A 27,832-nucleotide genomic window follows, 5' to 3' on the forward strand; every position below is an offset into this window, starting at 1 on the left:
CCCCTTCTCTCTCTTCCCATCCGCTCCCCCTTCTCTCTCTCCCCATCCGCTCCCCCTTCTCTCGCTCCCCATCCGCTCCCCCTTCTCTCTCCCCATCCGCTCCCCCTTCTCTCGCTCCCCCTTCTCTCCCCATCCGCTCCCCCTTCTCTCGCTCCCCCTTCTCTCCCCATCCGCTCCCCCTTCTCTCTCTTCCCATCCGCTCCCCCTTCTCTCTCTCCCCATCCGCTCCTTCTCTCGCTCCCCATCCGCTCCCCCTTCTCTCTCCCCATCCGCTCCCCCTTCTCTCCCCATCCGCTCCCCCTTCTCTCGCTCCCCATCCGCTCCCCCTTCTCTCTCCCCATCCGCTCCCCCTTCTCTCTCTCCCCATCCGCTCCCCCTTCTCTCTCTCCCCATCCGCTCCCCCTTCTCTCTCTCCCCATCCGCTCCCCCTTCTCTCGCTCCCCATCCGCTCCCCCTTCTCTCTCCCCATCCGCTCCCCCTTCTCTCGCTCCCCCTTCTCTCCCCATCCGCTCCCCCTTCTCTCGCTCCCCATCCGCTCCCCCTTCTCTCTCCCCATCCGCTCCCCCTTCTCTCTCTTCTCATCCGCTCCCCCTTCTCTCTCTCCCCATCCGCTCCCCCTTCTCTCTCTCCCCATCTGCTCCCCCTTCTCTCTCTTCCCATCCGCTCCCCCTTCTCGCTCCCCATCCGCTCCCCCTTCTCTCTCTCCCCATCCGCTCCCCCTTCTCTCTCTTCCCATCCGCTCCCCCTTCTCTCTCTTCCCATCCGCTCCCCCTTCTCTCTCTCCCCATCCGCTCCCCCTTCTCTCTCTTCCCATCCGCTCCCCCTTCTCTCTCTTCCCATCCGCTCCCCCTTCTCTCTCTCCCCATCCGCTCCCCCTTCTCTCTCCCCATCCGCTCCCCCTTCTCTCGCTCCCCATCCGCTCCCCCTTCTCTCTCCCCATCCGCTCCCCCTTCTCTCTCTCCCCATCCGCTCCCCCTTCTCTCTCTCCCCATCTGCTCCCCCTTCTCTCTCTTCCCATCCGCTCCCCCTTCTCTTTCTCTATCCATTCCCCCCTCGCTCTCTCCATTAAGTCAAAGCCCAGGTCTTTGGGAGACAGGAAATCTGCACAGATGTAACTTATTTAGTACAATACAGATAGATAGCACTATTAAATTATTTGCTTGCTTAGTACTCGTGTAATAAATTCCCTTCTATTTTACATTTTAAAGAAGGTCTGCTGTAACTCGTCACTTTTCAAGACTGAAGTGGGATCTGATGGAGGCAGACAAGTTATAAGCTCCCCCTTCTCTCTCCCCATCCGCTTCCCCTTCTCTCTCTCCCGATCCACTCCCCCCTCTCTCTCCATTCAGTAATCCAGTACTGTCCCCACCACTTAAAACGTCCAGGTTTAAAACGGGCAGACGCTTATATCGGCCAAAAAGGGATTACCATTATCCATTTGCATTAACGTCAATTTCAAAGTTGCCGGTTATAGCGTCTTATGTGCTCCGTTTATTTCTGGCAGAAACAGAAGATACAAGATGTAGTGATGACCGCAATAGATGATTCTTAGCTGATGCAACTGATAATAGAGAAAGCAAGGAGAAACTCTGCAAACCAAACCTCAGATTAAAAGTAAGTACTGCCATATCGCTAACTCGTTATCTCATAACTATTCTGATCCATACCCAGTGACAATTCAATAAGCTCTCCTATGCCAGAAATAACTTATAATGGATGTATTATTGTCAATTGTAATAAGTCAATACAAAAAGGCTGTAATTTTATAAAATCAGAAATATTGCAAGTATCAATCGATAACTGTTATCTTGATAACTGCTACTGAACAACCATCATATTGTTCACTTCTTCCTAAATGGTTTCCAAACAGAATTTTGTAAAAACGAAAACAATTAAAATAAGAAATATGTATTGGTTTTGAAGTAACGGATTACTGATAGTAACCAAAGCACAGCTGCAAAATACTCAGTATGGCACCGTATGAGCTTTACCAGCCATGGTGTATTTTGGGCAAACTGCGTTTGCACGAACACATCCGCTATAAGCAATGAGGACTGTATCTAAAAGAAATGACGAAACAGACTTAGCTATTCATTACTGGGTATGTTACCGAAAGCTTGCCTATATATCAAGGCAAGGATCGACACTCAGGGTTTGGGGATTTGGGACTCATTCTTGAAAATTATCTAGGATATGAGAGCCAAAATAATCTAGGGTAAGGTTTAAAAAGAGCTAAAAACATTAGGACTTTAGAGAAATCAATTCTGCAAATGACAAAAGCATGGGTTAAGGTTCCAGCTGCAGTGGAAGTGATGCAAGGACAGAGAGGGGCATTGTTGCAGAGGTGGAAGCAAATGATCTTGGTGGTGGCCACGATATGCGTTTGAAACTCAGTTCAATCACTTCAGTCTTGCCAATGTTCAAATTGGAGGAAATGCTGACTTGTCCATAACTTCATGTTGGACAGACTGCCTGATAGCATAGAGAGTACCTCTCTCAAATTGGTGTGTCTGTTGTGCAAACATGGCTGATGATTCCACCCACCCCCCAAGATTCTCCCCATGAGAAAGCCCCAAACATCCACTCACTTTCTCTGAATGTACACTTATGCATGATTCTACTGGACATCGGAACAGGCAATGGTATAATTCCTTTGTTGGGTGCTGATTGGACTCCAAAATGCAGTGCCACGAAACCCCTTGGAGAGCCTTCTGATACTTCTTGCGCTTGACACCATGTGAAATGTAACTTTACAAACTTAAGTACAGCATTTTTGATGTTTTGAGAAAATAGATATTCCCACCCTTGCTTTAAAAACATTAAAAATTTACCAGTTGGGAGTAAAACTATGTGCATTTGTGTAAACTCAAATGTGCAGCACTCTCTCCTAGTAGCCAGTGTAAGAAGCAACCACGGAAGGACCGAGACAACATTTTGAAGTGGGCAGAATTTTTGTAAAATAAATTCAATACAAGTGCATGGCACTGTAAATCAGAAGGGAAATGATTTTGATTCATGGTGTCAAACTAACGAGGGCAGTGGTTCTGAAACTTTTTTGGTTGAAGGATCCCTCTTCATATCGATTAGGAATCATGGACCTCTGAAGGACCCCTTTTCAAATCAATTAGTAATCACGGATCTCCCATCTAAATTATACTATATAATACTCATAACATGAAAGTGCTGCATGTGAAGAGTTTCAATAATGCTTTTAAGAAAACAAGTATTTACTTTCAGGTATCAGAGAGATGGGTCTGCCTGCTTTTCACACCAATTTTGGGTACTCCGCAGCAACATTTGCACTTACTTACATTGAATTTAATTTACAATAATCCTGCCCACTTCAAAATTAGCCATTTAGTGCTAAACAATTGTTTAAGCCATCAGCAGGCTGGCCAAGGTGAGTGAGGGCTCGAGCACCCATGCACATGCTGGAATGCTGCTGGAAGCATGACTCACCACCATACTGTCCCACTGCCACGTTCTGTAACAGCTGCACTGTGGGATTGTATGTGTTTGCGTGAACACGTTCAGGCATGTGTTTGAAGGGCCCCGCAGGCGCTCTGATCACGTGTCGGTAGGATGACACAGGGTCTTGGCGCCAGGGAGGTGAATTAGCTTGGCCGGCAGGGAGTGCTCGTTGCAAAATGAGAGCTGTGGGCCAAACCATTGAGAATAATTCGCAAGAACTGAATCAGTGTTGGTTTTATAAAGAGGGGCAGGCTTCAAATTACCTTCAGCCGCTGACCCTCTGGAAAGTCTCTACGGACCCCAGTTTGAGAAACACTGAACTAGGGGATATGCAAGCCATGGAAGGGCCAGGAGGCTGACCCTTACTGTATGAGGAAGGAGTTTAGAAAAGTTTAGAAAAACTTGGGATCCTTCAGCCTTGAAAAGACATGAGAGGGGAGCTTTACAGAAACATGAAAGTTATTAAGAATATAAAAAAGCTAATCTGACCACTATTTCAAAATACAAGACTGAAAGGCAAGGGGATGGATATATGTACACATACGAAAATACAAATTCAGGACTGATGTTGGGAAGCACTTCACATAAAAAGTGATCGATAGGTGAAATTGTCTTTCAGGTAGGGTAATGAAGGCAAAAACTGTAGAATCTTTCAAAAGGTAGTAGGACACAGTGATGAGGAGATGGTAAATTTCTATGGAAGGAAGATCTACTCCCTCAATAGTTATCTCTGCAATTCTAGGCAGGCATTATGATGGCAGTCTTACAGGCAATAATTTTATTCTGTACCTATCAGCCTCAGAATGGCAAGTACAGACGACATCTTACAATTTCACTAACGCATTTTGGGAACTCCAGCATGTGCCTGCTTTTAATTGTGGATTTATCTTAAAATATGGGCTCCTCTTAACAGCAATAGAATGCTTTTGATAGATGCAGGAAAATATTGAACCCAACAGGCTTCAAGTCTGCTGTAATGACGTCAGTCCTCAGCATCTTAATCACCGAGCTGCACATAACAAAACTCAAACACATCAAATTACGCAATGTCACTCTTGGACAACTTTTTCTAATGCCATATGCCTAACCCAAAACATACTGTAGGAATACGTCTGTCCAAGATGCAAAATTATTTTCAGTTTTACAGAAAACTGAAATGTACCTTCATGTTGGATGCCTCTGTCTCTAGTTGTGTCAGATGGTTTGAGTTGTCCTCTAATTCCTGTCGCAGATTTGAATTCTCCATTTTAAGTGCCTCTACCTGCTTCAGGAGCTGATCATATGAAGCTGATGATGCAGCCATCCTGAACTAGACACTGACCTGTTTAAAAAATACAGATATATTAGCTACACTTCTATCCTTGGAACATGGCTTGTTACAAAACTGACAATGAGTTTAGTGTGCCTATTAAAAACTGCACATTTCAGCTTCCAAGACTTTAAATTAATCACATTTGCCAGATTATGATAGCGGATGTAACTTTTGGTTTAATTTCTTCCTGTTGGCTCTCTTTGAATTGTAGTTTAGCCTTTGATCTCCAATATTTAAATCACACCCAACATAATTGCACTGAAGACAAGATTATAAAGTCTTAAGTTCACTGTTACTTTTACAAAGATAACTATGCAGCTCAATATTTGCAGAATTCTGCCTCTCCACGAGCATTATGCATCTTATTGTATTGCCTCTGAAGCCACAGGAAATTAAGAAACCAAGGAATAAGAAAAGGCAATTTTGGCCCATCAAGCCCGTCCTTACCACAGAACATGAGCAATCTACCTCATGATGGATTTTGCTCTATTGATTTAATCCCCTCCGCAAAGTTCTGCCCAATTTCTATTTGATTCTCAAAGATAACCAAGTAAAATTGCAGAATATCAATTAATCCACATCTTCAGCATTCAACCATGGCCAGATGCCCTCCATGGACAAATCCCATCAGTCAGTGCCGGAAGCACAGAAATAATTTTGTTCTGTGGAATATTTGATCATCTCAGTCCATAGAATCCAAGCCCAACAATTTATTTGGCATTTTTTAAGGAGTTAATCACCACAGCATCAATTGTTTGGCTAGGAGTCTGTACCACATGGTCTCTATCGGAAAAACATATTCCTAGTTTCTAGTTTCATTCTAGGTTCACTAATCCTGCCCCCATGTCCAGTAGTCACATGCGCTCACAGTTCAAGTCAAAAAGACAGGTTATATCTAAATTATGTGCATCGACAGATCTGGACCCTCTCCATCATCTTTTCACTGGGAGGGTGCGTAACATTGTGTGTGTGGGGGGGGGGGGGGGCGGGGGGAGCAGGGGGAAGGGGAACAGCCAGAAGTCGTGGTCCATGTGGGAACCAATGACATAGGGAAAAGGGTTGAGGTCCTGCAGTCGAGTTTCAGAGGCTAAGGAGGACCTCAAAAGGTAGTAATCTCTGGAGTACTCCCACTGCCATGCACTACTGAGTATAGGAATAGACGGATAAAACTGGTTAACACGTGGCCGAAGAAATGAAGCAGGAGGGAGAACTTCAGAATCCTGCAGCATTGGGACCAGTTCTGGGGCAGGAGGGAGCTGGATGGGTTGCACCTCAACAGAGCTGGGACCAATCGCCTCACAGGGAAGTTAACTGGTGCTGTGGGGGAGGGTTTAAATTAATTTGGCAGGGGGCTGGGCACCAGGGTGAAACATTAGAGAGGAGAAACAAGGTGCACAGAGGGCTGGGAGAGACAAATTAGAGTATAGAATAGTTCAGAAATAGGAGGGATCAGACAGAGAGTAAATATGAGGCAGTCTAAGGTGGGTTTTGGAGTACATGTACGTAAATGCACATAGCGTGGTAAATAGGGTTGGCACAAGTCGCCACGTGGGACTATGATATAGCGGCAAGAACAGAGACCTTGCTCAAAGGAGGAGAGGATTGAGAACTTGATATTCCTGACTGCAAGGTATTCAGCAAATAGGGAAGGAAAAAAACGAGGGGGGGCTGGCACTACTGATCAAAGAAATTATTATAACACTAGAAAGGGATGATGCAGTTGTGGGGGTCAAAGACAGAATCTATTTGGTTAGAATTAAGGAACAACAGAGGAGCTATAGAAACATAGAAGATAGGAGCAGGAGTAGGCCATTCGGCCCCTCGAGCCTGCTCCGCCATTCAATGCGATCATGGCTGATCATCCAAATTCAGTACCCGGTCCCTGCTTTCGCCCCATACCCCTTGATCCCTTTAGCCTTAAGAAATATATCCAACTCCTTCTTGAATATATTTAATGTATTGGCCTCTACTGCCTTCTGTGGTAGAGAATTCCACAGGTTCACCACTCTCTGGGTGAAGAAATTCCTCCTCATTTCTGTCCTAAATGGCCTACCCCTTATCCTTAGACTGTGACCCCTGGTTCTGGACTCCCCGACCATCGGGAACATCCTTCCTGCATCTAGTCTGTCCAGTCCTGTCAGAATTTTATAAGTTTCAATGAGATCCCCTCTCATTCTTCTAAACTCCAGCGAGCACAAGCCCAATCGACCCAATCTCTCCTCATAAGTCATTCCTGCCATCCCAGGTACCAGCCTGGTGAATCTTTGCTGAACTCCTTCCATGGCAAGAACATCTTTCCTCAGATAAGGCGACCAAAACTGCACACAATACTCAAGGTGTGGTCTCACCAAGGCCCTGTACAACTGCAGCAGGACATCCTTGCTCCTGTACTCAAACCCTTTCGCTACGAAGGCCAACATGCCATTTGCCTTCTTAACCGCCTGCTGCACCTGCATGCTTACCTTCAGCGACTGGTGCACAAGGACACCCAGGTCTCGTTGCACTTCCCCTTCTCCCAATCTATTGCCATTCAGATAATAATCTGCCTTCCTGTTTTTGCCACCAAAGTGGATAACCTCACATTTATCCACGTTATATTGCATCTGGGTGCATACTGTAGGCCACCAAATAGTGGGAAGGAGACAGAGGAGCAAATTTGCAAGTACATTACAGGAAGATGCAAGAACTAGAGTAGTGGGAATGGGGGACTTCAATTATCCAAATATGTATCTAGTTCTGGGGAATGAAGAGGGGCGAGTGGAGCATGTTTCAGTGGGGGAGCATTTGAGGAAGTGATCATAATATCAGGTTTAGAATAGTTATGGAAAAGGACAAGGAACAATCAAGCGTAAAAATACTTAAGTAGAGGAGGACTAAATTCAGTATGTTAAAAAGGAATCTGGCCCAGGTGGATTGGAATCAAACATTGGTAGTAAAATAGTTACTGAACAATGGGAGGAGACCCTCAAAGAGGGGATAGTTCAAGTGCAGAGTAGGCACATTCCTATGAGGGGGAAAAGGACAGCCAAAGCTAGAGCTCCCTGGGTGACTAAAGATATAAAGATTAAAATGAAACAGAAAAAGGAGGCTATGACAATGTAAGGTTGATATCCCAGCTGAAAAGGTAATAAAGAGGGGCAAAGAGAGATTATGAGAATGAGAGATTAGCGGCTAACATAAAAGGGAACCCAAAAGTCTTTTATAAACATATAAACAGTAAAAGGGTAATCAAAAGGAAGGTTTACGCCAGTTAGGGACTAAAAAGGAGGCTGAGGTCTTTCCCTCTATCTTCACTAGAGAAGAGGATCCTGGCAATGTAGCAGTAAAGGAGAAGGCAGTAGTGATAAAATTGAATTCACCACAGAACAGAGGCATCGAGTCATCAATTGTCACAATAAATTATGGAATATGAAACATGTACCTTGTGAAGTGCGTTCATTAGTATGTTTTGCATATCTTCTAATGAGCATATTTAACAAGGTACATGTTTCCTATTCCTTAATACTCTGTACGTTAGATTTATTTACATTAAAATTCATCCATCATTTACGTTAGATTTATTTACATTAAAATTCATCCATCATTCCTCAGAACATCAGTTTAAATTAGTCTACAATTATTTTAATTCTTTTTCAGCAATATCTGTTAAAAGGGCTTTTCTCTTTATACAGTGTGCAAGAACATTTCAATGACAAGGATGTGCTGCAGTGATGTCAACCTGTCCTTATGGAGTGTGTTCGTGAGTATATCGATTTCAGTAAACGTAGTTTGTTTATTGATCAATTGCCAGCAGCCTTTATTACTTTTTATTAAAATACAGGCCCGGATTTTCCGGGGACTATGACTGCGTATGCACATACGTGGCCGTAAGTACCCCACAAGTTCCGGGTTTCCGCATGCAATGCGCATGCGAGAAAACCCGGAACTTGCGATGTCAAATTTCAGCTTGTCAGATCGTGCCCATCTGCAGGAAATAGACATTCGCTGGCGCAGGATTGGGCTACTTGCACAACTACTGCCCAGTGAATGCCCACAAAACTCATATGCCTGGTAAAAGCAGGCATAAGGTCTTCTTTTACCAGGTTAGTTAAAGGGGCAGCCAACAACGTACAGACTTTAGCTTCATTATTTTTCCTTTCTGCTCAACTGTGTGGGGCAAGGAGCTTTGCAGGGCAGCTTTCGAGATCATTATTTCCAGTGTTCCGATGGAAATCCGACTTGATTTGTATCACTTGGAGAAACAGAGGATGAGGAGGAACCAATGGATGTAATTGGAACCAGGAGACATTACAGGAAGAGGGCTCCTACCCACCATTACTTTTCCAACCAAATCTATCAGCAACGGCAGACTTATCTTGATTTGTCTGAGGGGCAACGCATGCAAAGGTTTAGATTCAATAAGGCAGCAGCAGCAGTGTTGTGCTGTGTAAATTATGATGACCTCTAGTCAAACTCCAGAAGAAGAATGGTGCTGCCAGCCCTGAACTTTTTCTGCCTTCAACTCTTTACAAGCAGATGGTAGAAACATCAGAAGTTAGTCTGAAGTCCACAGATGCATAAGGCAGGTGATTGTCATGTTATTTCCTAGAGTAAGCAATTTTATCACTTCCCCTTTGGGCAATCAGCAACAGCCCTAAAGTTTTGCCAAACGGCTGCATTCCTTAAAGTCCAGGGTCTCACTGATTGCACACGTGTAACCCCATGTGCTCCTACATATAATAGTGGAAAATTCATAAACTAAAAAGGTCATCATTATACCATTGTGCAAGAAGTCTATAGCCATCTGCATGGAATCACACAAGTAAGTGCCTCTTTCCCCTGCAACAGCTGTGATGCTTTCATTTTAAGGCCATCCACTACTGCCCCCTTATTTGATCCACAAAGAGAAGTGCAAAGTTGGCTTCTGAGTTCCTGTCTACTCTCTCCAACCATAGCTCATAACCATAGCGACAGCAGCTCCATTCAGATTCCGAGCACAGGTGCAATGAGGTGCATGCATTAACCAGAGCTTTCATTAACACCACAAGCATGGGGAAACAAAGATTCCAATGCCTTTATAACTCAAAAGGCATATAATAGCCAATGCCTGACTGAAGTGTCATGAATCATTGTTGTTTACTGCATGATCCATAATTTTGCTTTTCTTTGAGGAATCAATATGAACATGGACATGCCACAGCAGGAGGGCACTGAACATTACCACAGGTACTTCATTCAGGACCTTGAGGAGCCAAACGATCCGGGGGAACAAGCACCTTTGCCAGATGCAAGAGCTGTTTGACAGTCTCTCAAATAACAACTTCTTATAATTACCCCATCCCTTAACACGCAGTCCTCCCTCTACCTTCCCATTTCTGAAAAATCCCCATCAACTACATTTGTACTGCAACTTTCTTAACCACCAGCTATACTAATCCTCTCAACTGCATAAATATGGCCCTGAACCATATCAATGAAACACTCTGCGCTTGTAACTACAATATTTTCTTATCCAATTACTGTTTCTCTAATTCTAGTGCTTGCTACCATTGCACTTCCCCAAACTAACCGAATTATGTGCTTCTTCTCAGTTTTATCCCAATAATTGGAACCTGTGAAGAGACTGGCAGCTGTGACCATGTGAGACTTCTGGGATTGAGGTTGCACTCAACCATATGAACCTGAGGTAGTCCAGCTGCACCACTTCTAGTTACCTGTGCAGCCTTATCCTGCTTATTTTTCAGTACATCAAAGGGGCCTGGTAAAATGATGCAGATGCACTGCCAACAGAAGAATCAGCAACAGCACCATGTTGGTTTGCAGCCCTGCTGACTAAATGGCAGCAAAAACTTCATTGAAGTCCCCATCAATAGTTCACTCCCTTTGATTACCAAAACTATCCAATGAAGAATCAACATTAAAGCTCACGGCTTGTACGGCAGAAATCTGAGCATTCTTGAGATATGCCAAGACTTCCATTGGGGCCTCAATCATGGGAGGACTCCACCACTAATGGCTCTGGAGTTGCCACGTACACTGTGCATTGCAGTGTTTTTATCCCATGCATTAATGCACCACCTTTATAGGTTGTGGGATCCTCCACACTAGTCCCCATGTGATGAAAGCTGGTAGGTATACTCCCCAATGACGAACAATTTTTCATGCTCAAATCACATGGTTCTTTTAAAATCTGGACCCTACTAATCAGGATCCTTGTCCCCATTAGTTGTGCACGGTTGTGATCTCACCTTCTAGCCATCTGTTTCTTACTACCCTTGTGCCACATCCACTTGCTCCTGCACCCTTGCGCTGCCTCACCGAATGTACTCTCCTCATATTGACTTTCTGAATCCCCTAGAGTAGATACCAGGGGTGAGACTGAGTGATACGATGTGCTGTGAAGTACATGATTGGGCCCCAGCTTAGCTTCTTCTGCTATACCTATAGAAGAGAAGATAAAGCATTACAAACACATTCTTCATTACAAATTAGTGGCATGGAGTATTCACCTACAGTCATAGAGTCATAACGGCACAGGAGGCCATTCGGCCTATCGAGTCCGTGCCCTTTTTTTTGGTAATTAAAGTCTCCCAATATCACCACTCTATAGCTCTTGCATATCTCTGCGACTTCCCTGCAGATTTGCTCCTCTACCTCCCTCTCACTATTTGGAGGTCTACAGAATACCCCCAATAGCGTGATCATACCCTTTTTGCTCCTCAACTCTAACCAAATGGATTCTGTCCTTGTCCCCTCAAGAACATCCTTCCATTCCAACACTACAATGTCTTCCTTAATCAGCACTGCCGCCCCACCTCCCTTTTTTCCTTCCCTATCTTTTCTAAACACCTTGTGCCCTTGAATATTAAGTGCCCAGTCCTCACCGTTTTTAAGCCACGATTCCATTATTGCCACAACATCATATTGTCACATGGCTAATTGTGCTTGGAGCTCACCAACCTTATTCACCATACAGGAAACTTTCTGGTATCCGGCACCGACGGGACCGAGCTGGTGCTGTTAGATCAAAACTGCCGTAGAAACCAGTGCTAATGTTAAAACATAGAGCTCAGAGCTCCGTGTGAAGCAACAAACCCTGTTGTTTAGCAACAGCTTCAAAACAGTCGGCGCAGCTTGCAAGCGTCTAGCTGAAGCTGTTGCTTAGCTACAGAGACGCTTGCAGAGCCAGGACTGGAGAAAAGAAGCAACGAAAAGAAAAAAAATTATCTGAACCGACTCCTGAATTTTGCCGATAGATAGAGCTTTCCGGACATTTAACCTCCGGATAAACAAAAGTTTCCTGTACTTTGTGTGCTTACATACATGCATTCTGAACCCATTTTTGAATTTTTTGTAGTCTTTCTTAGTCTGCTACTATTTAATATGGTACTACTTCCGCCTCTAGTGCTATCCAACACACTCACTCTTTCATGCACCTTATTCCTCTTTTCTACTCCTATATGCTGGTGCCCATCCCCCTGCCCTCCCCAACAGCACCAACAAACCTCCCCGTGAGAATATTGGTCCCGGCTCTGTTGAGGTGTAACCCATCCGGCTTGTACAGGTCCCACCTTCCCCAGAAACAGTCCCAATGTCTCAAGAATCTAAAACCCTCCCTCCTGCACCATCTCTCCAGCCACACATTCATCTGTTCTATCCTCCTATTCCTGTACTCACTAGCACGTGGCACCGGGAGTAATCGGGAGATTACTACCTTTGAAGTCCTGCTTTTTAATCTCTCTCCTAGCTCCTTAAACTCTGCCTGCAGGACCTCATCCCTCTTTCTGCCTATGTCGTTGGTACCGATATGGACAAAAACCTCTGGCTGTTCACCCTCCCCCCTCAGAGTGTCCTCCTGCAGTCACTCAGTGACATTCTTGATCCTGACACCAGGGAGGCAACATACCATCCTGGAGTCACGTCTGCGGCCGCAGAAACGCCTGTCTGCTCCCCTAAGTATCGAATCCCCTACCACTATTGCTCTTCCGCTCTTTTTCCTCCCCCCCCCCTGTACAGCTGAGACACCTGTGGTGCCTTGAACTTGTCTCTGGCTGCACTCCCCAGCGGAACCATCACCCCCACCAGTACTCAGAACAGAATACTGGTTGGAGAGCGAGATGCACTCCGGGGACTCCTGCACTAACTGCCTGGTCCTCTTCTGTCTGGCGGTCACCCATTCCCTCTCTGCCTGCATACTCTTAAGCTGCGGGGTGACCACCTCCAGAACAGTGATATCCACATAACTCTTGGCCTCGCGGATGCACCGCAGTGACTCCAGCTGCCGCTCAAGCTCTGAAACACGGATCTCGAGCTGCCATTGCTAGTGACACTTCCTGCACATGTGGTTGGCCAGGCTATGTGAAGCATCCAGGACATCCCACATAGCAGAGGACATGCACTCCACGGGACTGAGCTGCCTTGCCATGCCTCTATTTAATAGACTAAGAACTAACTTGGCAGAAATAAACTTAAAACTAAAAAAAAAAACTCACCAGCTACTCACCAATCAGCTCCTTCCCTTGTGCCGACGTCACTTTTTCTACTCTGACGTCACTCTTTCGGATTCTACCTCTGTTGAGCCACTGCCTCTTTCGCTCTGCTCCAGCTCTGGTCTCGCCCAGGTCCGCTGCCTCCACTTCCTCTCGCACTCTTTACAACGCCGCTGCTCCCGCTCTTCTTGCCGCTCCTCTCATTGCTGCTATCGCGCTCTTTACTGGCATGGATTTGCTATTCCAACGTATGCTTTGATAATACTGAGTGCATGACACAAATAATGGAAACCAAAGGCAAGATAAGTATGCTACAAACCCTCAGTTGGGACCAGGCCACCTTCTTCCCCATCTTTTGCTTCAGTTTCAAAATTCAGTTCATGTATTTGAAGGGCCTGCTTGTCAAAAGTTAGAAAGATATGTAAGCTTGCTGGACCCTGTTCTTGTCCTCTTCATCTCTTCTGCAAAATCAGTGGCATACACTGAGTAGTTGATATTGCTGTCATGACATGCACTGATACCCATGTATCAGGGTATTATTCATAGGTGTTGGGAAAATGCAAACATGCATCATAAAGGTGCTGCACCTGGATATAGTTGAGGTTCCTGCTGAAGGAAGTGGTGCTGGGAAACAGAGGTGGTGTTAAGTGTGGATAGGAGGTAACTGTTCATGCTACAAATAGTTGTTGCGCTGCATTATTACGAGGTCACACTGCAGTCCCCTACCTTGTCATTCCTATTAAGGTTACTGAATATTTTCAACACTGAATCCCACTTCTGGCACATTCTGGCCTTGACATGATCAGCAACTCCCTGCCAAGACCGGTGACCCACATTTCAGCTGACCTGATGACCATTAGGATAGAACAGGATGTCCCCCTTCTGCTGTACTTGCTACAGCAAGATTTCTATCGTCTCCTCCTTAAACAAAGGCACCCTGTGACTGTCACAACTGCTAACCAACATTTTCCTTATTCTGTCTGTCTATCTGTCTGTCATTTCCTGTGCGCCTTACGGGTATGCACTCGAAAGTTACAGGGCGTACCTACGCGCGCGTTACCTCCAAAGAAAGCTTACGCTTCAGAGACGGTTTTAAGCGTATTTACTTTTCGGTCGGACAAAAATTGTTCGCGCCTTATGCAAAAAACCTTCAAAATTAAACTCATTATCTGCTAGCATTGATTGACTGACATCAAGGTTCCACCAATCCTGTTCCGTCACGATTGACCAATCCTACAGTACGGTCCCCTGATGGTTGGCCAATCGGTGTGTGTGTGGGCGGGACTATTCGTTTTCATCTCGGGGAGCTGCCAGCCATTGTTTGACTACCAGCTTCCAGCTCAAATGACTTCACCTTCCAGCTAAAACGACTTTCAAAGTTAGTTTCTCTTTTAAAAATAACATAAGATTTACCAAAAACGTTTTATAAGTACTTTCACTTTCATTTTTCAACCTTTTAAAAGGTAGACATACAGGGACACAGACAGGGCCCTAAGCCTCCCACTCGATTTAAAATGTTGCCCAGCACCAGATTCACAAAGGGACACAGACAGGGCCCCAAAGCCATAAGTAGTTTCACTTTCATTTTTTAACCTTTTAAAAGGTAGACATACAGGGACACACACAGGGCCCTAAAGCCTGCCACTCGATTTAAAATGTTGCCCAGCACCAGATTCACAAAGGGACACAGACAGGGCCCCAAAGCCTGGCACTCGATTTGAACCGCCTGCCCCAAAACAGCCCCGGCAACGCCGGGCTCCCCAGCTAGTAGCACTATATAGGGCCTATACACTTTGGAGTTCAGAAGAATGAGAGGTGATCTCATTGAAACATATAAGATACTGAGGGGGATTGACAGGGTAGATGCTGAGAGGTTGTTTCCCCTGGCTGGAGAGTCTAGAACTAGGGGGCATAGTCTCAGGAAAAGGGGTCGGCCATTTAAGACTGAGATGAGGAGGAATTTCTTCACTCAGAGTTTGAATCTTTGGAATTCTCTACCCCAAAGGGCTGTGGATGCTGAATCGTTGAGTATATTCAAGCCTGAGATAGATAGATTTTTGAACTCTAGGGAAATCAAGGGATATGGGGATCGGGCGGGAAAGTAGAGTTGAGGTCGAAGATCAGCCATGATCTTACTGAATGGCGGAGCAGGCTCGAAGAGCCGTATGGCCTACTCCTGCTTCTAATTCTTATGTTCTCGGAATTATGAATCATCCTTGGCACTTGTCCTTAACATGTAAATTAGCTGAACTAAAAAATATAATCAAGTTCAGCAACATTCAAGTCGGATGCATACAAACCACATGAGCCTGACTCACCCCTATATAAATTTGTCTTCCTTTCTTTCCACTATGAGCAATTATGAGTACCTCGCCTTCAGAAGGACACTGATGCATTTGGGAGGGCTCAAAGAGAAGCGCGAAGAATACATTCTAAGAATTACAGAACTAAAGTTGTCCTGAAAGAAGATATGATCCAGGTTTTAAAATGCTAAGAGAAATGAATATTCCAGATCAAGCAGTGATTAAATCTGGACTGTTAATACAGAACTAGAAGACATGACAGACATTAATAAGCATCAAGCAGGATAATATTATAATGATATCTTCCCCTCCCCACCCAATAGTAATGGATGTGTAGAAATCGATTCCTAGCTAAAACAGTTAATGCGTGTCGATTAGAATGCTTGTAAAACAAGATGATTTTCTGGTTCCTCCTTCCAGAAGAGGTGATGCACATCTTGTCATTACAGAAAGAAACTACAGGCTTGAATATAATTGGCTAGTACCTATGAGCCATTGACACTAACTGAAGCCAATTCAAAGGTTGAAGTCTGCTAATGCAGAAGACATGACTGGAATTAAAGAATGCCATATGCTCAAACATAAGGCTCCTTGGTCTCCTAGATAACTCTTAAACTTTGTTTTCCAAATCAGGAAAGAAGCATTGCTCGATTTAGTACAAGGAAATTAAATTAGACAAACAACTAGACAGTTTTAGGTGCTCTATATATCCTACACCCTCTCCTTCCTTCCCTTCACCACCCCCCACCCCACCAGAGACTATGTGATTGCCTTGAATCAGGTTTCCACCCTTGCCACAGTACCAAAATGACATCCTTTGTGACTGTGACAAAGGTAAACTATCCCTCCGCATCCTTCTTGACTTGTCTGCAGCCTTTGACACGGTTGACCACACCATCCTTCTCCAACGTCGTCCAGCTGGGTGGGACTGCAGTCACCTGATTCCATTCTTATCTGTTTAATCGGAACCAGAGAATCACCTGCAACGGCTTCTCTTTCTGCTCCCACATCGTTACCTCTGGTGTCCCCCAAGGATCTATCCTTGGCCCCCTCCTATTTCTCATCTACATGTTGCCCCTTGGTGACATCATCCAAAAACACAGCATCAGTTTCCACATGTATGCGGACAACACCCAGCTCTACCTCACTACCTCTTCTCTCGACCCCTCCACGGTGTCTAAATTGTCAGACTGCTTGTCTGACATACAGTTCTGGATGAGCAAACATTTTCTCCAATTAAATATTGGGAAGACCGAAGCCATTGTTTTCGGTCCCCGCCACAAACTCCGTTCCCTAGCCACTGACTCCATCCCTCTCCCTAACATCTGTCTGAGGCCAAACCACACTGTTCGCAACCTTGGTGTCATATTTGACCCTGAAATGAGCTTCTGACCACATATCCGCAGCATAACAAAGACCACCTACTTCCACCTCCGTAACATCGCCCGTCTCCGCCCTTGCCTCAGCTCATCTGCTGCTGAAACGTTTTACTACGTTAAAGGCGCTATATAAATACATGGTGTGGAGATGCCGGAGTTGGACTGGGGTGGACAAATGTAAGAAGTCACGCTACATGTAACCCCACCTGACGCAGGGTCATCCAGACTCGAGTCGACATTGGCTTGTTCTCTCTACACAGATGCGGCCAGACCTGCTGTGATTTCCAGCAAAAGAAATGTTTTTTGTTTTTCATACAGACCCCAGCATCTGCAATATTTGACCCCTTGTGACCCCACCTCATTGTTCTTTGATGTAATGTTTTCCTGACTGACCTGTTTGGACACCATTCACACCTTTGATTGCTGTGATTATCTCTCTGCCGAGGTGTGATAAATGGCAGTTGGAAACATTACCTGTAAACATCTGACATTATTCTCTGACTATATAAGCTGTGTCTTTATGCATTTCTCCACTTCACCTGACGAAGGAGCAGCGCTCCGAAAGCTTGTGATTTCAAATAAAGTTGTTGGACTATAACCTGGTGTTGTGTGACTTCATATATAAATACAAGTAGTTGTTGTTGTTGAATACAGAAAACTGGTTTTGGTCTAATCAGCAGCACAAACCTATTCTTATAACATTTATTAAAATGTCTTGCCAGCAATTCTAATTTCACTTGTGCATTTTAAGTAAGCTGCAATAAACAATACATCATTGTGTGTTAAAACGCTATCCATCTTACCAAAGCAATTAATGGCTGCTACTGAAGATTTTACAATGTCGAGAAAATGATAAACATGAATTTCTGTTGGCTACTGGAGGAATGATCCAGGTAGTGAATCAAGGTATGTGTAGCCTAGATAGTTCCTTTAAAGGGGCTAGTAACAAAAACCTCTCCTGTGAAATTTGCTGTCTTACGGGAACAACTAAGGGGCAAGGGGAGGGGAGGCAGCTATCTGAATTAAAGCACATCCTCTAAAAATAAGGAAACAAGAGTACTACAACTACAGTAATTTCCCCAAATAATGATGTCAGTCATAAATGATTACTGTCCCAAGAGATTCTTTACTTTAGCTCCAATTTAACTGTATTTCACAGCAGGGAATTCTTTTTCCAAGACTCCATCTGATAAGATCATCTTTGGCATTTTTCATTCGATATCATGGGGGGAATTTTAACCTAAAAAAACCTGCCTCCAACCCGCCCACTTCCAGTTTTAACAATAGCGGGACCTGGGGGGAGGGGTTAGGAACGGGGAATTGCCAACCCGCTGCCAGGAAGCAGGTTGTCCATTTAAGTATTATAATGAGGTTGGGAGCCTCTGATTTAACCTCCATTTTTAATTTAACTTTAGCTGGTTGGATTTTGCAGGCCTCGTGAAACCCGCCAGCTAAAGTAAGGAGAGGACTGCTGCATCTAGGAGGTATGTGCCTTTACACTTGGCTCCTGGATCCAGCATCCGACCAAACCGCTCCCCCCTCCCCCACCACAATTGGAGACCCCAGCAGGCTTCCGATCCCCCCACCCCGCCCCCCGATGTCGCCTGCCGCTCCCCACTGCTCTGCCAGCCGCTGATCATCCCCTAACTGCCCCCCCTCTCCCTCTGGTCCCCAATCGTTCCAGACCACCTACCCATGCTGCTCCCGGCCCCCTCCCTATGCTGCTCCTGGCCCCCGATTGCCTCCCCGTGATGCTCCCAGACGCCGATCGTTCCCAACCCCCTCCCCGTGTTGCTCCCGGCCCCCAATTGTACTGAACTGAATTCATCAACACTTTTTTTTAGATACTAAAGTTTCAATAAAAATGAGATTGTTAAAAGTAGGCTCCTTAGATATAAAGCTGTATATCATACCATTAATGGCATATCAATTTTATTCCACTGTGATGAAAATTAGAACATGGAGAAATAATTTAAAACAGTGTGATCAGAGGCCGAAAGAAAGACCTAAACAAAAACAGAGCTGAAGATGCATAGCCTAACAGTAAGAAGTTATTTCAGGACTTGTATAGTATGGAGGCAGTTAGAGCAGAGGCAAGAACCAATAAATGCAAATGCACTCGAAACAAAAGACAGCATAAGACAGTCTCGAATCGATGTGACTACTTCCTCCAAGCAGTTGCAGGGAAGACGTAAGCAGCATGCCCTCCTCAAACAAAGTTAACCCAGGCAAAATTAATGACTTTCATATAAATAAGATGGAAGTCCCAGACACACTGAAAGGACTTAAAAACAATAAACCCCCAGGGATAAATTGTATTTATCCCAAAGTGCTGAGAGATTACAGAAGAGATTTGCAAAATACTCTCTAATGACTGTCAGTCACTAGTAAGTTGGAAGCAGACCCAACGTGGTGCCCATTTTCAAAAAGGGCAACACATTAGACTTGAGCAACTACAGATCCATTAACAAAAAGCAAAATACTATAGATGGTGGAACTCTGAAATAAAATCAGAAAATGCTTAAAACACTCAGCAGGTCAGGCACTATCTGTGGAAACCAAGATTATCTGTACAATAATAACTGAGTGAACAGCAGTCAATGTGGATACAAAAGAGGAATAATCTCCTTGACATTTTTTGAAGTGGACTGCGGCATCATGACATGTTGTACCTAGGCTTCCAGATGATATTTGACCATTCCCTTCTTTCCTGGTGATCACAAATGGAGACAGTACTCAAGGAGTGATTTAATCATTACTTCCTCTGTCTTGACTTCCTCTATTGTTGTCGCTATCTGTTGAAACATTCTTTGTTGATTGCTGCTCTGTAGTGCTTGGACACGTTGAGCGTCACATCTGGTAAGACTCCTACATTTCTTTCAATTTCATCCTAAGTTATTTCAGCACAGTTCTTGGGCTCTACTTGGCCCATTTTTCCTGCCTATATGCCACACTTCACATTTATCTGTCACTGTTCTGCCACACCTTTTTGCTTAACTCATTCTGTAATTTCTGTTCTGTCTTCTTTGATTCCACTGTTTCTGCTAGCTTGGAATCATCTGAAAATTTGACCAATTTGCTTTGAATTTCTGAACTAAGTTATTGATATATAAATTAGAAACAGTACTTATCCCAATACCATGCCATGGGGCACCTCACTCAGTGTCCCCCCCCGCCCCTTCCCCCACATAACTCCTCTAACAAGTAGCCCTTATCGAGCAGAGTTTCCAATTTAAAATTAATTTTTAAAATTACCTTACAACAGTTAGACATTATGACCCGGATTTTGCGGTCAGTGGTGAATGAATGGCGCTCACCGTTCATTACACTTACACTTGCCCACAGACTGAAAGTTGTGGTCATTAGAAATCAAAAACAGGGTGGCGTCCTCTACAGGGGATCTGGGACCTGTCTGAACAGGGCAAGCAACGATGTGTCTCCTTAACCACAGATTGAAGAATCCTTACTGAGGCACGCAGAGTCTAAACCAGGAAGTGTAAATCAGAATAGTTAATTCAATGCCAAATTATGTACAGAAAGTGAAATAAAGGGAGGGAAAGAGGTGATTAAAAGATAGAGCAAAGAGACTTAAAGTAAAAAGAATGTTTAAAGTTTAAATTTTTTTTAAATCTCCCAACAATAATTAAAATCTGAAGGAATGAGGCTCCACACTTGTAAAAGTTAATTTTCGTACCGGGGAGGCTGTTTGGCAGTAATGAATAATTATCATACTGTTAAAAATTCACTTGCACTTGAATGGACAAGCCCTGACCTTTTTCTGGCGACTTTAGTGGTATCTATCACACAAGTACCCCAACTTCACATACTGCATGTATTTAAATGCCAAGTCTCTCGGTGAAATACTGTTATAATGCAACTTCTAGAGGAGCAGGGCATCTCCGACAACAACTTCCTGATTTCTGCGCATGTGCGGACACTGGAAATTGCTGTTCGATTTACTCCTTAATAACGGTGAGCGCCGACAGCCTCACCGGGTTATTAGTACTGCAAAATCCAGGCCATTATTAACAATAAAAACTTAATACTAAGGTTGTGCTCACCATATTGGGAAATACAGTTCGTAATTACCAACTTTTGTAATATTTATAACACAGATGCCATCAGAAGCTTATAAGCTTAATCTCAGCGCTTCTACAAAAGTCTATTAAGATTCTGTGATCAACTTCAGATAATTTCCACACTGCGTACTTCACATTACTAGCAGGTAATCAATAATTGTTGTTCAGCAGCAAAATTACATTTGTTTGCAGTTCCCATAGATTTCCTGCTTGTTAATAATCCCTATGTATTTCACACTTTGCACACATCAACTCGAATGAAGTAACTATAGATGAAATGTATTAGGATTAATGAGTTTCAAATTAATAGGGATTTGAAGATTGACATCAACTGACTATTTGGATTTAAAACACCAGGTACTGCTTTGATCCAATACAATTACAAAAGGAAAAACTATCTTCAGGGTTTTGGATCTTGACTTCCCCATGTGAATCTAGTAATGGTCTTGGTCATTTGGTCTTGCAAGGGAATAGCTACGTCATATACCCTAGACCGGTGGAGTGGTCCTCTTCTAGGCATTCATCCTCTGCGGCCGAGCGCTAAGCTTCGAGAAGGATGTACTTGGAGCTGTGAGGGAACCGCTTAACCAACTATGCCTTGTGAATCAACCTTAGCAATCAATGTGGTGACAAATCGCCCTCACACTGTTTAAATTGATAACCCATATAAAGCCATTGATGAAACTTAGCACTTCATCATGAGTTGTCAGACTAAAATGTCAGTTGATTAAGCAATTTAGCATGTTTTACATGGAGAAGCATGAGGTAACCCAATTTGGAACAAAGACAAATTGGAATTTTTTTTCATGGCGACAGACTAGAAAATGTGGAGGAGCAAAGGGATTTGGATGTCCAAGTACACAAAACACAAAAGTGCTCTTGGACAGATACAAAAAGTAATCAAAACGGAATGTTGGCCTTGATCTCAAGAGGGTTGGAACACAAAGGGCAAGAAGTTATGCTACAATTGTACAGAGCCTTGGTCAGACCCATCTGGAGTACTGCATTCAGTACTGAGCACCACACCTCAGGAAGGATATACTGACATTGCAGAGAGTACAGCACAGATTGATTTTAAGCGACAATTGGACCAAGCACTTGAACAAGACAAAAGAAACTCTCAGTATTTAAAATAACTTTACTGCAGAGGCCAGGGGAAAAACAATGACAAATGCAGGTTTATTAAAGAACATTTTTACAATACTGATGATAAGCCAATTTGTATATGTGAAGGACACCTCCACCCAGATCTGAAATACAAGAACGCAATAATTTTACAGTTGTAAAGGAGCATTCTGAGGATATTAGTACATATAATAGATCTATTAGCCATATGACATGTTAATAACAAGCAATATCATTTGCCAAGACTAAGGGTAGTATGAGGTGAAATATGAATAAAATAATTCTTCCCAATAAAGAATGCACCAGCCTGTGTTACACTGAATAGGTGGCCTCAAGTTTATTGAAGCATCTTGTTAGGTCCTGTACATAAATCAGCTCTTGGCTCCCCTATTGCAACATAATGCCAGAATGTTCACTAACAAACAGGAACATGGTGAAAATAACAAACAAGACCATTTTGTAAGTAAGAATTACAATAAAATTACGAGCTGTAATGCAGAAAATAAATAAAAGAACCAACATTACAATATGTAATTCAGGTCGGAGTCAATTAAAAAGGAGTGATATCCAAAGAAACCAATCTGCGCAAAATTGGTCCAAAGAATGTAAAATCGGTCCAAAGAATGTAAAATCAACCATCTAGAAATACACTACATTTTCAACTGAGAAATCCCTTGGTGAAGGGCCAAGCCATGGTGCAGAACATCACTGGATTTGAAAATAAAAAAGGTCAATCAGAAAGTGGAGATAAGGTGGCCTCAAATCTAGGGTTGTATGGATGGATTAAAAAAAAAGCCCATCACATCCTCAGGACATCTCGAAGCACTTCACAACCAATAAATTACTTTTAAATTGTAGCCACTGTTGTTATTTACACAAACACAGCAGTCAATTTCACACAGCAAGGCCTCACAAATAGTAAATGAAATGAATGGCCAGTAAATACGATAGTAAAATACTGCGGATGCTGGAAATCCGAAATAACAACAGAAAATGCTGGAAAAACTCAGCAGGCCAGGCAACATCTGTTCTGTAGAAGGGTTTCGACCCGAAACGTTGACTCTATTTCTCTCTCCACGGATGTTGCCTGGTCTGCTGAGTTCGCTGCTGGCCCTGAAGTACACTCCTCACAGGGACCTCGCAATCGGTGTGTCAAGAACTTTGGGTTTTCTGACCTTGAATTCAATTCAACAGAACTTAATGGGGATTGCCTCGTGCGAAGTGCTGTGATGTCAACAGACTGTCTAAGCAGCCAATCAAAAGGCAAAATTCGCAGACAGCAAACAAGGAAACGGGCAAGCCCATAAAATTTTAACTTTTTTAAATAGTTAGCGCGAGCAAAAGAAAGACTGCGGCTCTCACGTGGGGAAAAGGCAAACCTAAAATAAAGATGTACAAACGTAAAGAAAAATGTTTTAAAAATTGGGGGGAGGGGAATTTCTTAAAAATTGTAATTTTTATTAAAATGAACAAATTTCACACTGTACAAAATTAAAATGAGTTTTCCAGGCCCTTAACATTTGTTTAGCAGTCAATACACTGTTGAAACCCCAGTTACACTGAAATTACCTTGGGTCTAACTTTTAGTGGGAAATTTAACCGTGTACTTACTGTGGAAGAGCTGAAGTTTTTGTCAGTTTCAATGATTCATGAGATTTCACTGATTGCCAGTTCTGTGTGGGGTAGGGACAGTGCAGCCAGTTTCGGAGCGGTCACTGACAGACTGCAACTTTGAGATTTCCGCCTGCGCTTGTCCATATGCAAATCCCAAAGTTGTGGTCAGTTTCAAAAGCGGTATTGACAGCATACTCAAGAGTACGCCATCACACCAACCACAAATTCAGGGCCATATTTTTTGATGTTGGCTAAGGGAGCAATGTTGGCCCAGGGAGCAATGTTGGCCCGAGGACACACAAATCCTGGCTCTACTTTGAATACTGTTATGGGATCTTTCATGTCCACCGAGGCCCCATCTGCTCTCTCAGGTGGACGTAAAAGATCCTATGGCACTATTTCGAAGAGCAGGGGAGTTATCCCCGGTGCCCTGGCCAATATTTATCCCTCAATCAACATAACAAAAACAGATTAACTGGTCATTATAACATTTCTGTTTGTGGGAGCTTGCTGTGCGCAATTGGCTGCCGTATTTCCTACATTACAACAGTGACTACACTTTAAAAGTGCTTCAATGTCTGTCAAGCGCTTTGGGACGTCCCGAGTCGTGAAAGGCACTATATTAATGCAAGTCTTTCTTTACCTGAACTGTCAGAGCTTTGGCTTAACATCCAAACGACAGCACCTCTGACAATCTCCTCAGTACTGCATTGAAGTATCAGCCTAGATTACTTGCTGGAGTGGTATTTGAACCTACAACCTACTGATGCAAGATTGTAGAGGGAAAGGAATGAGATCCTCAGAAACAATGAGCTAAGAGTAGGACTGTGCAATTAGTCATAATTTCAACATAGTGAAGATGTAAGGACGAGAAATAATAGGATAGAATATTTGCAGTTTAGGAGGAAGAAAGGAATCTTTTAAGAAGCGATGACTATGGTTCTATCAACAAAGCTCTCCTCTGAATTCACCGCCCTCCTTAACCATCTCCCTCCATATAAACACTCCCACCCATATTTATGACCTGCCACTCGACCTTGCTGTCTCCTGTGCCTCTCCTCTCCCGAGGTCTCTATCACAGAGATGGCCACCTCTGACCACTTTCGTGTATCCTCTACCACATACATCGCTCTACTTTTTCTAACCTTACTTCCTTATGTGTCTATCTCTGGAAAAAACTCTCCCCTAAGTCACTTACAACTGCACTTTCTAAATCCCAACTGCCTAGGTGTTGGACCTCCATTCACCACAATACTTCTGCAGCTGTCAATTTGCTCAACCAGTCCCTCACATCCACCTTTGTTGCCCTTGTCCCCGTGAAACATTTACTCTCTTTTAACCCAGTCGATATCATTCCTACATTACAACAGTACCTACACTTCAAAAGTACTTCATTGGCTGTAAAGCGCTTTAGGACGTTCGGTGGTCATGAAAGGCGCTATATAAATGCAAGTCTTTTTCATTAATATGGCCCCCATCTTCGCTCCCTCAACTCCAAAGGGTGAACATTGGTATCTGGCACACATGTAATTTAGCCATGGGTCACCCCTCTGCTAAAAATGCCAACTACTTCAAGATCATTCTGGTGTCTTTTCTCCACTACCAACCATCTCCTAAACCCCCCTCACTCCAACAACATGTACTGCTTCCCCCAACTTTGCCTTGCCCACAAAGACAAATCTGTCTACTCCCCAACCAATTTCCAACCCAGGTCACTCGATTGTCGCCAATTCTGTGCACTTGAATTTTGACCAATTATCTCTTGTGTGGAACCTAATCATATGCCTTCTTAAAGTCCATATAGATAGACTCTCTCTGATCAGCTCAGTCACTTTGTCCCTAATGTTAAATTCTAGTAACTTCACCACAACTGAAGTTAAACTGGCAGGTCTATAGTTACTGGTGTCTCTCTCCCACCTTTCTTAAATAATAAAGGCATTAGCAATTTTCCAATCTAACTACACAATTCCCAAATCAAGAGAGCTTTGGAAGAGGACGATAAAAATGCTTCTCTTGCTCTCTGTTCTAAATCTCATAAATTTAATCTTATATCCATGTTTCTATAACCATTGGAAACAGTCTATTTCTATCTAATCCCATCCCAGCATAATTTTAAACACCTACATCAAATCAACCTGTAATCACCTCTGATCTAATGAGGACAGCCCAATTTTCAAGTGTTTCTGTTCTTTGGACTTCCCACCCTTCAAGGAATTTGAGAGTCAAACATTTCTAGGGGAAAATGTATACCACCACCACAAAAGGCAAATCAACTTAAGTACACCAACGACATTTCACCGACCCTTGATTGCAAAGTCTAAGTAGTTACTGTAATACAAAACTGAAAATGTACAAACAATATTCATTTGTTAATGAGCAATTCAACATCTCTTTTACAAGAGCTTCTTGGCTTAACTTAAATGTTTTCTCAGGAAGCAATATCAAGCTTCAACCATTGACTAAAAAGAAATGCGCAAATGGCGGAAACCTGAAATAACAGAAAATGTTCCAATTATTTAAAGAAAAGACAGGCAAACAGCCCAGGAGTACCTACTGACAAAAGGGTCCACACCCACAACGCCAACTCGCCCTCAGACACGGAGTGGCCCTCCTCCCATGAATCTTAACATCCCTTGCATATACAAAAGAGTCAGCTCAAGTCAAAAGAGAGCTGCAGATACCCAGGACAAAGAGATGAACATTATTTCCAAAATGCATAAAATTAGCACATCTTTAAAATCTTAATTATTATTGATAACCCGCCTACAGACTACGTTAGTTGAAATCTGATTTAAGGAACAATCTAGACTGACTGGTGTGACACAGATTGCTTCCCCAAACACTTCCTGCTCCTCTTTGCCAGCTAAATGCAATCAGTTACATCTTAGTGATTAATGCATTAACTGCAGTGACAGGTTGCGACTTAAAAATAAATGCCCTCTATCATCAGCTGATCATATTGCTTGCGATTTCCTCAGTAGAATGGAATCACAAATTAAACATCTTAAGAGGTTACAGCTGAGTCCTCTCCATAATGGAGTACTGCATCGTGTCTTAATGAGCTGTGTTTTATTGTATATTGGTATTCCCATGTTTTTAGATCAAACTATCTCCTGTAATTTGAACTGAAAACAGATGTAGCATATGCCCATCTGCAAAGTTTGCTTATTGTATTTTGTAAAATAAAAAATGTTCAAAATTAGACAAGTAGGTGAATGACCTATGAAACAGTTCGTCACCAAATTGCAGAGTGAAATCCTGATAGAGTGACATTGTTCAGAGAGACTTAATTAATCTAAAGCAATGTGTAACTTTATTGGATTTTTGATCTGTTTCATCAAATAGATGATGCGCAAATTTTTCATTAACTTATCAGATTCTCAGTGTACAGTATAAACCTCTGACTAGTGAACTGATGGTAAACAAAATGTTCTTTATTTAAATATTATTAAACACCAGTGAAGTAGCTTCACTAGAGGTGGTCCAGTGGGCTAGCACATTTGTAGGCTAATATGCTGTCACTCAGAGAGGTAGGACATGTGCTACAGAATCACATTAGCTCAAAAATTGCTGGAATGGTACATCTCATGGTGAGCGATGGGACCTGGACTACTTACCCCACCCTTCAGATCACACTATATTTGCGCCACAAATTGCTGGAAATGGGAACTGATAATGCCACAGCGATGTCAATGTTACATCTGGAACCTCATGAAGGTCGTGCCCAGTGGTCCTTAACCAATGAAACAAAAGGATAGAGAAGGAAACCGAGTGAACAATGGAGAAAGAAAGAAAGAGTAAATTAGAGTCAAGTTACAGCTAGAAAGAAATAAAGAGAAGGAAAAAGAGTGGATTGAGAGAGAGAGAGAGAAAAAGACAACTGAAATGCAAGAAAAACATTTTTAATTTAAAATTTAAAAACCTCTAGGAACAATTTACTAACTGCAGGAATGAAACTCCACAATTTCATTGTTCCCTTTCTGGGCCTCCAAGGCTGCGTGGCATGTCAGGACCATAAATCACAACGTTAACAGGGTCCTTACAACGTGAATTGCCAGCCTTAAATGGCTATGCCGAGATT

General features: G+C 43.3%; 1 protein-coding gene across 10 annotated transcripts in view; it reads right to left on the minus strand.

Annotated features, from left to right (window-relative positions):
• Window positions 1-27,832, minus strand: part of apc (APC regulator of WNT signaling pathway) — a 395,143-nt gene that overhangs the window by 188,443 nt on the left and 178,868 nt on the right. For 6 of the 10 annotated variants that reach the window (XM_085987196.1, XM_085987189.1, XM_085987193.1 and 3 more), the window contains one exon: window positions 4,634-4,792. The exons of 2 other annotated variants lie outside the window; for them this stretch is intronic. In XM_085987196.1, coding sequence (XP_085843322.1) covers window positions 4,634-4,774 — 141 coding nt within the window. In that variant the 5' untranslated portion in view covers window positions 4,775-4,792. Of the gene's footprint in view, window positions 1-4,633; window positions 4,793-11,010; window positions 11,270-27,832 lie in introns of those variants that run through there. 2 more of the 10 variants (XM_085987183.1, XM_085987209.1) reach the window with 2 other exon arrangements.

Source organism: Somniosus microcephalus, chromosome 1, assembly GCF_052327205.1.
Source record: "Somniosus microcephalus isolate GS21.2 chromosome 1, FLI_Smic_1.0, whole genome shotgun sequence".
Lineage (NCBI taxonomy): Eukaryota > Metazoa > Chordata > Chondrichthyes > Squaliformes > Somniosidae > Somniosus > Somniosus microcephalus.